This window comes from Scleropages formosus, chromosome 17 (genome assembly GCF_900964775.1).
Source record: "Scleropages formosus chromosome 17, fSclFor1.1, whole genome shotgun sequence".
NCBI lineage: Eukaryota > Metazoa > Chordata > Actinopteri > Osteoglossiformes > Osteoglossidae > Scleropages > Scleropages formosus.
The window spans coordinates 22,124,052-22,136,126 of NC_041822.1; the positions used below are offsets into that span (position 1 = coordinate 22,124,052).

At 47.6% G+C, this 12,075-nt stretch overlaps 1 protein-coding gene across 1 annotated transcript; it reads left to right on the plus strand.

Moving 5' to 3' along the window:
- The first annotated feature begins 4,805 nt into the window (after positions 1–4,805).
- On the plus strand, positions 4,806–10,120 carry ccn1l2 (cellular communication network factor 1, like 2). The gene is made up of 5 exons (XM_029259328.1): positions 4,806–5,152; positions 6,870–7,083; positions 7,356–7,685; positions 8,035–8,237; positions 8,701–10,120. The coding sequence occupies exons 1-5, from the start codon at positions 5,078–5,080 to the stop codon at positions 9,001–9,003; spliced, it is 1,125 nt and encodes a 374-aa protein (XP_029115161.1). The 5' UTR covers positions 4,806–5,077; the 3' UTR covers positions 9,004–10,120.
- The last annotated feature ends 1,955 nt before the right edge of the window (positions 10,121–12,075 follow it).

Consider the following 12,075-nt stretch of genomic DNA (forward strand, 5'->3'; position numbering starts at 1 on the left):
GGCAGCTGAGGAGAGGAAAACAAAAAGCTCCCAACCCAAAAGCAGGGATTGGAATAAACCTCTGGGGGTTAAAGAACCAGTGGTCCAAGTACCTCACCTGGGCAGCAAAATGATGTGAGATCCTGTTTTGCATGATGAAAATACAGTTTTATTTGTCTTCCATAGGTATTAGTGAGCAGGGAGAAGGTAGGAGCTGCTCATTTTAATTTGCCCATAAACCAACAAATAAATTCAATGCGCGGATTTTCCCCCACGGTGCCATTTCTCAGGTGGAAGTCCAGGCTTGTGTTGGAGGAACAGCGACGGCAAGAGCGATACATCCGGGAACGTCTTCGGGACACTGCCATGAGGAATGCGGCCGAGCCCCTTGACCCCCCCCCAGCCAAGGGTCTCGTGTCACAGAGTGGGTGAAAGTGCGGCAGGAAGACACAGCTGACTAAGCAAAGGAATGCACACGCGTGTCTGTGTGTATTTGCGTGCGTGAGGAAAGGTAAAAGGCGGCCTCTGAATCAGGAAAACGGAAACTTTTAAGAGCCGCCTCTTCATAAAGCACGTCATCCCGTCGCTTCGGAGAAAGCCCTCAGTGGAAGATCCTGTGGAAACTGAGGTGTGTGAACTTTGCGGTGTCATCGAGTTGCTCTACGAAGGCGCACGGACGTGCACGCACACACCTCACGCACACATGCGTGCCCACACTCGTTTGTGTGTTCTCCTGATTGGACGCAGAAGGAGAAAAACACCCCACGCCGCTGATTTCCCAGGACTTCCTGTTTGCTCGCACCACGATGAGGTTCGCCTCTACCTGGCATTTCTTGAGTGCTGACGCAGGTCACCTGGAAAGAAGGAGCAATGGCCAGCCCTGGGTGACACATGATGCCCCCGTCAGTGTTGTCATGACAACGCAGCAGTGTACACAACCAAACTGAAGACATTTGTTCCTTCTCCACCGGTCTCTCAGCAGGTAATAGAGCAGCAAAGGGTTGTTACTTCTGACAGATGGTTGCTGGTTCAAATCCCAGTATTGTTTAAGGTACTAGACTTGTGAACAAAGTATTTAACTTGAAAATATCAGGTGGTATATACCCCTGGTGGCAGCAGTTTTTGTTGTATCTACACCCAGTGCACCCGCTGTAATTAATTCAACTGAGGTTGTGAACCCCGGCAAGTAATGAGACAGTATTGTGTGTGTTTGGAAGAACAAGAACAATGAAGACCCCCCACCATCAAACAGATCAATTACATTAAGCAGATGCTTTCCTGCTAAGTGGCCTGCAGTATTAATCTAATTACACTGATTTGTCCAATTAACGGGGGTAGGATAGGGTAAATGAGTCACAGTCCTCACTTGTGTGGTTTTCACGGTAAAGGAGGGTATGGCTGTGGTTTATCATTGCCTTCTTCTGTGCACGTCTCTGTATCACGAGAGAAAACCCATACAAACATGGGGCAGACATACAAACTCCACAAAAACTAGGCGGGATTCAAACTTGCACCCTTACATTCAGTTCACAAGCTACGAGGAATCAGTGTTACCCGCTGCACCATTGTGCAACCCATTTATACAGTTGGGGGATTTTTACTGCATTTTTTATAGTATGCACTGTCAACGGTACCGCACCAAGGGGTGGGATGTGAATCTGGATCCTTCAGGTTTGCAGGCAGCAGCTCCAGCCACTGGATGATAATAATAATAATAATAATAATAATAATAATAATAATAAAAAGAAGAAGAAAGGAACTATCTAAAATCTGTAATTACTGGCATCCAATACAGGTTATACCCTGTCATACACCATATGCTTCCGTGACAGACTAGGGACCACCATGACCCTGCGCTGGATCTTCATGGATGGTTGTCTGGATGGGTTAGGGTTAGGGTCAGTAACTGTTCAGTAACTGATCAGTAACTGTTCGACACACAGCCGCAACGTGCCTGCTTTTCTCGTGACCCTCTACCGAATATCGCGACCCAGGGTTCAGCACGGTACATTCTACACAGAAAGGCCTCTCTCACCTGCGTTCGGCCTGTCAGCCACTGCAATATGGCGACCTGGAGAGAGCAGGTCATTCCTAACGCTGTACCCTGTAAGGCCCGGCATTACTGCCCCCCCCCCCCCCCCCCCCCATCCCAGGTGTTTCATAAGAGCTGGCACACCTGTGGGGTCTGGCGAACCTCCGGCCAAGTGGAGCGCTACCGAACGACCCCCCCACCGCCCCCCAACTGTGGCATTGGAAATGTTTATCTGGCTCCCTAACAATGGCTGGCATCCGGCCGGGGGTACAGCCTTCCAAAAAGGCCACCCCCTCTGTCAGAGTGCCGGGTGACAGGCCCAGTACACACATCCTGGCTTTGTGGAGCAGGAATCCCAGGAATCTTGACTGTTACCCCCCCAAATCTACCCTCCAACCCCACCGTTTGACTCTGTGCACCAATAAGCACGGTCTCCTTTACCCAGCTTCCCTGAACCAACGTGTTTCCCAGGTGCTGAATGTTATTGAGCGTGTGTGTGGCAACACAGTGCATGCTGCTCTCCCCCCCCCGGCATCTGCCAACCCCGCCACTCGCTGGCTCTCATACCGCTGTTCCATCTCCTTTTCCACGAAAGGCTTTAAAAAAAAAACATTTTTGACACATTGGCTTCCTATTTTTCCCCGGCCACAATCAAAGGGAATTGAGGAAGTGTTTGCGCAGCTCTGCTCAAAGGGGGCAACTTCTGCAGTCTGCTGGGGGGCAGCAGCTGCTGCGCCAACTGAAGGAACCGAATTTCAAGTGGCCGGTTCAAATCCCCAGTCTTCCAGCAGTACCCGAGGTCGTCACCCTGCTGCGTCAACCAGAAAACACAGTAAAAATTACCCTGATGCATAAATGGCTCAAAAATGAGAAGTGTACCTTTTAGTAAAGGGTCCAATAAATAATGGTTAATAATAACTTTAAAATACATAATGTAAAATCACAACCCATTACAGTAAGTATCCATATCTGTGAGGCCTTATTCAGAGAGATAATAACCTTATGTGTTCTAATTTATTTATTTAGTTGTCCCTTTTCTCCATAGCAGCTTACAATGCTTGGTTTGGACACCAAGCTGCTTACAGTGATTTATCCATTTACACAACTGAGTAATTTTTACTCTACCAGTCCTGGGTAAGTACTTTGATCTAGGATACTGCGGCAGTTTCAAACCCAGGTGCTTCGATCGCTTTAACTACTACGCCACCTTCTGCCAGCAGATGGTAGGACGCTCTAAGAAGCTTTATCGGTTTGTGTTTTGAACCAGTACCCGAGACTGAGATGCCACACATGAAGGCATTGCAAAGGCCTCTAAATAAACGCCTTGATGCACACGGCGCTGGATCCATGCAATCTGTCTGTGGCCACTGCGAGCAAAACACGTTTGTCAGTGGTCACCCTCTGCAGCGGTCCCGTCCAAAAAGTGCGAAATTATGCTTCCTCTGTTTTAGAACAGGGAAAGCCAACGCTTAATGCGGAGGACTTCCTGCCCAGAAACAAAAACACGTTTTTATGTTCTCGCAGGAGGACAATGCCAGCATTTTTTTCCTCTTCCTACGAAAACAAGCAGGTTTGTAAGAGGGAAACCTGCGTTTCCTGGAATGTCACGTGTATCAGGAAAGAGTCTGAAGGGACGTCGGTGGGCAGCAGGAGCTGACCCGACCAGAAGTCGGTCTTAAGGGGTGGGGGACTTTGTTTGGAGGGATTCTCCATCCTTTACATCATGGCTTCCCCTCTTGGACTGAAAGCACAAACACTTTGCGACTATGCAAAGATGGGATTCCCTCCCTCCCTCCCTCCCATTTTTTTTTTTAAATTCCAGTTTCTGAGCCACCTTGCTTTTCCGTTCCCATGACGAAATCTTTAAGGGCGTCTGACTGCACTAAAACGCATTCCGCTCCCCTCCAGACAGACCGTTTAGATTCAATGTCATCCAGCAGGAATAACGCAGCCATTTGTATCATTTTTACTTTTTTAAATTCCTTCAGCTGATGCTTTTTCCCAAGTCGCCTTACATCGATTCACGCATTTCAGCAGCAGGGAACATTTTTACTGTCAATTTAGGCTAAGTACCTTGATCAAGGGTACCACAGCAGGAGATGAGATTTAAACTTGGCATCTTCAAGGGCAAGGGGGCAACTCTAACCTCTGTGCCACCTGCTGCCCCAGTACTGTAAGCACACTGGGGGCAGCGTGGGATATAGTGGCTACAGTAACTGGAAGGTCTTGCATTTGAGTCCCCATTTCTGCTGTATATTGATCAAGGTATTTTCCCTGAACTGGTACGGTGAAAATTACTCTGCTGTATAAAGTCATACCGAATTGCAAGTAGCTCAGCGTTCAAATCTCACACTGTAAGTGACCTTGTAGAAAACACAAATAAACACGAAAGTCACATTTGTTTCGTCCTTAATCAAAAGTTGTGTGATCATACGGTGCCGTAAAAATCTATGACTTCTTAACCTTTCTTGATATTGACCTTTATTTGAATTATTATTAAAGTGTTCATTTTAATGGCACCCGTCCCCCGAAACCTCCAGCAGACTTGACTGTGACTTTGTTTGTACCTTTGCAGCCGAATCATTTCCAAATAAAATCTTGCTCTGTGTGTTGACAGCAGTCTGACCACAGTTTGCCTCCCGCTAATGCCCTCCAACACTTTACGCTGCTCCACCCCTCCCTCGGCCTCCGCTCCCTCCCCTGTACAGGGGGAGGGGTGGGATGCGGTGGGGGGGGAAGGTATCGGCCGGCCCCTATAAGTGTCCACGCCGCATAGGTGGGGTTCCTCAATGAAGCAGAGGACGACGGGGCTCTCGACTGGTGTGCACCTCTCAGCGCGCGCACACTCACACATGCTCATGCAGACGCGCTAAGCACGGGCAGACAGACACATCCGCAGACCCCTCTCCTCTCCGGATCTCCGTGACACTGATCCCGGTTGAGCCAGATTCCATCTCCACGTCTGGCTGAGAGCTGCTGAGCAACGACCCTCTCCCTGAGGATCTTCAGCCTTGCTGCTATATTTCACACTTTCGTGAGTGCCTTGGACTCCGGTCCTGCGCAGAGATGCTTCCCCTGGAGGGTATCCGGCAATACGGTCTTCTGTTCCTGGTTCTGCTTGTATACGTCACGGCATCCCAGGTGAGTTTTGGAATCTGTGCCTGCGACCTGCACCTGTGTACCTGTGTGCTGCATACTGTGCCAGAGAAGCTCTTTCAATGCATGAAAGTTCCATTTGGATTTAAAAGCGCCCCTCTTTGCACAATGGGTGCTTAACTTCACTTTTACCTACTGCTCCTTCTGATCATCTGGAACCACATGCCTTCTTACTTTTTGGCTCAGCACCTGTAGCATATGTTGACCTTCCTGCAACAGTAGTTTGGTATGAAGATGGGATAAAAACAGGCAGGTTTTCGTTAATATCCACATCAATCTTCCTTGAATAAACAAGACATTTTTGACTGGATAAAAAAAAAATCTTTTAGGTAAGATGGTGATATAAACCTGACCCCAAAGAGTGTTTGGGTCTTCAGTGTTTTTTCTTGTACACTTCTGCCATCAATCTGTAAATGTTGCATAAATTTTAACCCATAAATTTCCTTTATTTATTGGTAAAAAGAATAGTATGAGTCCACTTGGACTTTGTTCGCCTTTGACATTTGGGTGCCACATTTGATTGGGAAATAAGGTGCCAGGTCTTCCCAGCTCTTCTGCAGCAGTTTCCAGAAATGTAGGAGATTTGTGTGCTGCTTTGCTTTCATTCCTCTGTCCAGTTTGTCCCGTGCAGGTATTCTTCAGGTTGCTCGGGCGGATTTACACTTTGCACTGCTTCTGTATATAAATTTCCTTTTGCAAAGGGGGTTCGAGTTGGATTCTCACCAGTGTTTCATTGTTCTGTAGTTTTCATCTAGGTTTCCACAATCAAACGTGTGACATTTGGCATAAATTTGCAATTGCTTGTTGATAAGGTGCACGTACCATCCGTCCTGCTATAGAATAAGTGAAAATGTGCACCAAAGTGAGAGTTTCTATAGTCCAGCTTTAATTCAATGCTGGGCTTTAAGATTTTGTGAGTGTATGCACATTGGTGTCTCTGTGTTTGACCAGAGCCATGTGACACCGAAAGGAAAAAGTTCAAATCTGCCACTGTTGTAGTAACAGCGCAGTAACAGCCCACGAGTGCGTGGAAACAACCTCAGTTACCAAAGCAGTTCTCGTGCTTATTGACGAAATGTGCTGAGGGTAACCAGATCCCAAGGAGGGGTTATTTTATTTACATTATTTTTGGACAGCACAAGCTGGGCTCCTGATGTGGAAGTCTTTGCACGTTAACGGAGAGGAGCTAAAATCAACAGCGGAGGCATGAATTCCATCACGACATTAGACTGTGATCCAGCGGGTAGTGCTCGTGCCTGCGATCGACCGTAGCTGCACGACCAGCACTCCCCGGAGGGAAGCCTGTTCACGTCTCACGCCCTCGTCAGCCAGAACAATGGCTTGTTTTCTGAACAGGAGGAAGTGTTTGTTCTGGGGTGGCCGTCCATTTCTGCTCATTGTTACTGGACGGTACACCTGAACAGGGACGGACTGTTACCCCATTCTCACATCCATGCACTAGGTGGTTCCAGCTGCTCTAAAACGTTGAACTTTGACTTTCGGGAGCTGAGCGCCGCCCACCCAGCTTTCCTCATTCCTGTTTCGTGTAGATGTCATTTTTGCCCCAAGTGTGCGCTCAGTGGGTCTTGATGCTGTGAATAAAAATGGACTTTGATTGGCAAGTTCAAACGAACCCTTCGCTCCTTAGCTTGGAGACCCGCATGCTGAGCCATTGTCTTACTCATACTGTTTCTCTTTCCAGACGGATGCCAAATGCCCTGAGCAGTGCTCCTGCCCCGCCTCACCGCCCGTGTGCCCCCCAGGAGTCAGCTGGGCCACAGACGCCTGCGGCTGCTGCAGGGTTTGCGCCCGGCAGTTCAATGAAGATTGCAGCCCCAACCAGCCCTGCGACCACATCAAGGGCCTGCAGTGCCAAATGGGGGCTGGGGGGGACCCAGAGCGAGGCCTGTGCCGAGGTGAGGGAGTGAGGGGTTTGTGAGGGCTTGGCAGGATGTGAGATTAGAATGAGATAAATGGGACAGACAAGACCTAACACATCCATCCATCCATCCATCCATCCATCCATCGTCAATAAACTCTTGTTCAGTACAGGCATGTAGTGATCCAGAGTGTATCCTGGAAGCATAGGGTGTTAGGCAGGGTACAAACTGGACAGGACAGCAGTCCAGGACAGAGGCCTCACACATGCTGGTTACTAACATCGCTGCACCTGTCTTTGTCTCCGCAGCTGAGGCACAGGGCCGTCCCTGTGAGTTTGACGGACGCCTCTACCAGCACGGAGAGGACTTCCAGCCCAGCTGCCAGCACCGATGCAGCTGCATGGATGGCGTCATTGGCTGCATGCCTCTGTGCCCCCACCAGATTCCGCTGCCCGACTGGCACTGCGCCAGCCCGCGCCTCACACGCCCGCTGGGCCGCTGCTGTGAGGAGTGGGTGTGCGACGACAGCAACCGCATCGAAGAAGAGGCCGAGGCCCCTCCGCCCCACCCCAATGCCATCAGCAAGGAGCTGCCGCTGCCCGGACTCAGCCTTGCCGGCTCAGGGGCCACATTCCAAGGTCAGCGCCTCGCTCCCAGGACAGCTGCATTTTAATCCATCTGCTCACACAGGCTTGCTGCCAACAAACTCCTAAAATTAATGACTCTTCCACCAACAGGAGATCTGCATATTCAAAACGGTGTGGCTCAAAATCAGCAATGATCTTAAATAATTTGTTATTGCTATGCTACTTACATTTACACAGCCGGGCAATTTTTACTGCATTCATTTAGGGTAAGTGCTACAGCTGGAGCCAAGATTTGAACCCTTGGACCTTTAATTGCAGGGCAATGGCTCTAACTAACTAATGTTCGCTGTTGTGTCAGCGATCCTCTCCGTTCCTGATAGCCGTTCGCTTCCTCCCGCAGAGTGGACATCCCAGCTCGAATCCCAGATCTCGCTTCCTTCGGCATGTTTCCCGCAGACCACCGATTGGTCGGAATGCTCCGCCACATGTGGGATGGGCGTGTCCGGCCGTGTGACCAACAGCAACGCAGAGTGCCGACTTGTGCGAGAGAGTCGACTGTGCCAAGTGCGGCCGTGTGACCAGATAGAGGCCCTAGGGCTCAAGGTTAGACCTTAACACACACGCACACATTTATTTCTTTCATGTCTGTGAATATAACTGGTATCACTGGTCTTGATCGTCTGGAAATCAGTTCAGCAGCTTGTAACCTGGTAGGGACAGTTGGGGACAGCTCCTTCCTTAGCGGTTAACGCTCCTGCTGGTCAGCCAGAGAGTTACAGGTTCAAGTCCTGCTTCTAGGGTAAATAGTTGTATGTGACTTTGAAGATCAGTGTCCGGTGGAAGTTCTTTAGCTTTCGTTTTAAAAAATGATGGAGGTTAAGTTTTTTTATTGAGGAATTTTAGTTTTTGCAAGGATTTTGAAACCCATTCTTTGGATTTCACCTTTTGCTTAGAATTCCAGTTTCTTTACCTAAAAATGAGACGCACACTGTAAGACTGAGACCGCCCACAGCGGGGAAACACGGCTCTCTGAGCATTGGTGTTCCATCTGTTTGTCCTCGTCCAGAAAGGTAAGAAGTGTCAGCGCACAATCCGGCCGAAGGAACCGCTCCGGATCACGTTCGCTGGCTGCTCCACGGCGCGGCTCTACCGGCCTCGTTCCTGCGGCTCCTGCTCGGACGGCCGCTGCTGCACGCCTTCGCTGACCCGCACGGCGCGGCTGCGCTTCCTGTGCCCCGATGGCGAGAGCTTCACGCGCCGCTTCATGTGGATCCTCCGGTGCCGCTGCCGCCCCGGCTGCCGGGCCGAACGCCGGCCCTCGGGGCCCTCTGTCAACCTCCACAATGACATCCACACGTTCGCCAACTGAAACCAGTTGGAGCCCACACCCACCCGTGCGTACCCTGCTCTACCGTGACCGGAGGCTGCCTTTTGCCTGAGATGGAGCTTGAATTGTGGAGGATGGTGTCACACGGCTCCATCCCGCAACAATAAACCATCACGGTGCCGTTCAGGGCTCTGCCTGTCTGTCGAACCCTCGGTCAATTAGGACACAGATCCTGCTGGGGCGTTTTCTTGCACTTTTATAGTTTTCATATAATTTTCTCATATGATCCCTGAAGCATGCTGGTTGGTCATGCAGATGTTCTCCCCCGTGCTGAGAAACCCAAGAAACCCATGAGGCCGGTCCCCCCCGAGGACACATCTTGAGGTCGAGATGTAACGTTCCTGGAAGAAACAGAATCCGTCACCAAGCAATCAAACGGACATTAGTTTAAGACCCCAGACTGAGGAAACACACCCTTCTCGGTGAAACCAAACTTTTTCCCGCATGCTCGTTTTCTAGCATTCTCTTTATTTATTCTTGTATGGTAGACGAGAAGAAACGCGGTAAAAATTCCACCCGAGCACGGTGAAAGGCGGCATTCGTGTTACTTGTGTATCTTCTTGTCGAAGACCCTCCCGTCATAAGCGATGGGCAACAAACAAATGTGTGTGTAGCTCAACCACAGGAGTTCTCACACCCAACTGAATGCTGTTTGGGTTCACATTTGGATGCAATATTAATATCTTTTTAATATTAATATTAATGTCTCTTTCTGTCAGTTCAGATGTAAATAGTGGGATATCTGCATATATTTTATGTGTAACCAGCTGATATGTTCAGTAGTGGAAACTTGATGAACAAACAATTATGGGATGCTTTGTCCATATGTTTATGCCATTGTTAAGGTGTGTGTGTGTGTGTGTGTGTGTGTGTGTGTGTGTGTGTGTGTGTGTGTGTGTAGTGAGTGCAGCGTTTGTACAGACTCCATTCTCGGTGGAGCGACACTTCTGGAGTTCACCTCATTTTTCGAGGTGTTTTACAACGTCTGAGAGAGGTTTTTTTGTACCGATATGAAGATTTTGATTTGTATATTTAAGACTGCTATTTTGTTTAATATATTTCCTCAATGTCTTTTATCGTTGCCAAGTCTCCTTTCAAAGAGAAAACATATAAACATACATCTCTGTGTGCAGCCTCATTCATTGCTGTGTTTTTTTGTTTTTTTATTTTTTATTTTTTATATTGGCGCAGAATGAAATCACTGCTGGGCTAAATCACTGGATGGTCTACAGTGAACTGGAAAGTGGCTCTACATAATTGTGCTTTCATGATTTACACCTTTCGCACAGCAGGTGGCGCTGTGGTTATTGAAAGGCATCAGCTTTCAATGGGAAATACAGTATTTGTCTTTAAATCCCTTTACAGCTGTATTTAGTGATCAAGGTATTCACCTTGAATTGATACAGTAAAAATCACCCAACTGTATATTCACTCACTGATGTTCACTAACTACCGGACCTAGTCAGAGTCCCAGTGGTCCGGAACCTATCCCAAAATCACTGAGTGCTAGACTAAGAGGGGTACACCCTGGACGGGATACCAGTCCATGGCAGCCTAATTGTATATTATTAATTTAAATGATTAAATTATTATCAGTTTTTTTTTTTTACTAAATTATTCTAATTACCTTAATAATACAAAACTCAGACTACAAGTTGGTTTGTGAGAAAGTGTCTATGTAATTATAATCACACAAAATGTAAGCATATTTCACGCAATATTTGCAGAATCGTAGTCTGGATACTAGTATACATTGGTAAGTCAAAAATCATCTGCAAACTTTTTAAAACTCTTTGAAAAATATGTTGTGGACTCTTTTTCACCATGTTTCACCGGACTCTCACATACCCATCGATTTTGTTGAACGTCATGGAATAAGTTTTTAACTCAGGATGGAATGGGATTGAGTGACAAACATAAAGCATAAATACACATGCAAGTGATTAAAGTGTCTCAGATATGGAATTACTACATGAGGAAATTGCTAGAAAGGTTCCTCCTGGTTATTGTACTGAACACCACCGGGGTTCTTGGGTCCTTTTTATTTTAATGCTACAAACTTCTGGAATCCTAGCACCAGACTCATCCCATCCTGCTTTAGTTCAGTAGGGAACTGTAATGGTTAGAGCTGCTGCCTTTGGACCCAAAGGTCATAGGTTTGAATCCCCCCTGCAGCTGTATTACCTTTAAATGAGGTACTTATCCAAAATTGCTCCAGTAAAACTACCCAGCTGTATAAATGGGTCAGTAATTATCAGTAGCTTGACATTGTAATTTTCTTTGGAGAAAAACATGAGTTGAATGAATAAATGTAAAGTAATTCCCACCTCCCGCTGTGGTTCCTTTGATCAAAGTATTTACTGTGAACTGATGCAGGAAAAATTACTCAGATGTATAAATGGGTAAGTAGCATAAGACTGTAAGTCACTTTGCAGAAAAGTATGAGTTATATGAATAAATAATAATAGCTCTGTTGAGGTCCAGCCTGTGGCCTGAGGGACCCCAGTGAGACCCTCACCCTGCCCCCCCCCCCCCTTTACAGTTCATGTTCCTAGAGTCTTGCAAACACAGCCCAATTTTTCGGGGCAAACATCGCAGACGCCTCCCAAATTCCATACGACAAACTCCCCCCGACCGCCGGCATCGCCCTGCACTCCCCCCACTGCTACCCACCCAGAAGGCTGAGAAAACACTGACCTCTATTCTGCACAAGCAATGAGCTCTTGTGAGCAGCCTTTTCACTGGGGGTCAGTGGGGGTGTCAGTGATTGCTTCGCTTCGAAATTTAAAGAATAATATTTAAAATTGCTTTTTGGGTCTAATCCTAAAATCCCATTTCTGGATCTGATCCCAGATCGATGCTAGAACGAATTAATAGAACACAGCTGTGTTCCCCCCTCTGTGACTAAATGAGAATTGAAAAAATTGTGTATTAATATTATTTTTCTACCTACTTCTTCATCATGCGCTGCACAGGTAGTCTAGTGGTAAAAAGTACAGCCTATCACCTTAAATTCGAACCCTTACCCCTGCAGAGTTAGCCCTTTGCAAGGAA

What these genes read in the sequence shown, in the direction of transcription:
- ccn1l2 (XM_029259328.1), top strand. Translation starts at nt 5,078, where the DNA reads ATGCTTCCCCTGGAGGGTATCCGGCAATACGGTCTTCTGTTCCTGGTT. An exon ending in TATACGTCACGGCATCCCAG is followed by an intron (nt 5,153 to 6,869) that starts GTGAGTTTTGGA and finishes TTCTCTTTCCAG; the next exon opens with ACGGATGCCAAATGCCCTGA. An exon ending in CTCAGGGGCCACATTCCAAG is followed by an intron (nt 7,686 to 8,034) that starts GTCAGCGCCTCG and finishes TTCCTCCCGCAG; the next exon opens with AGTGGACATCCCAGCTCGAA.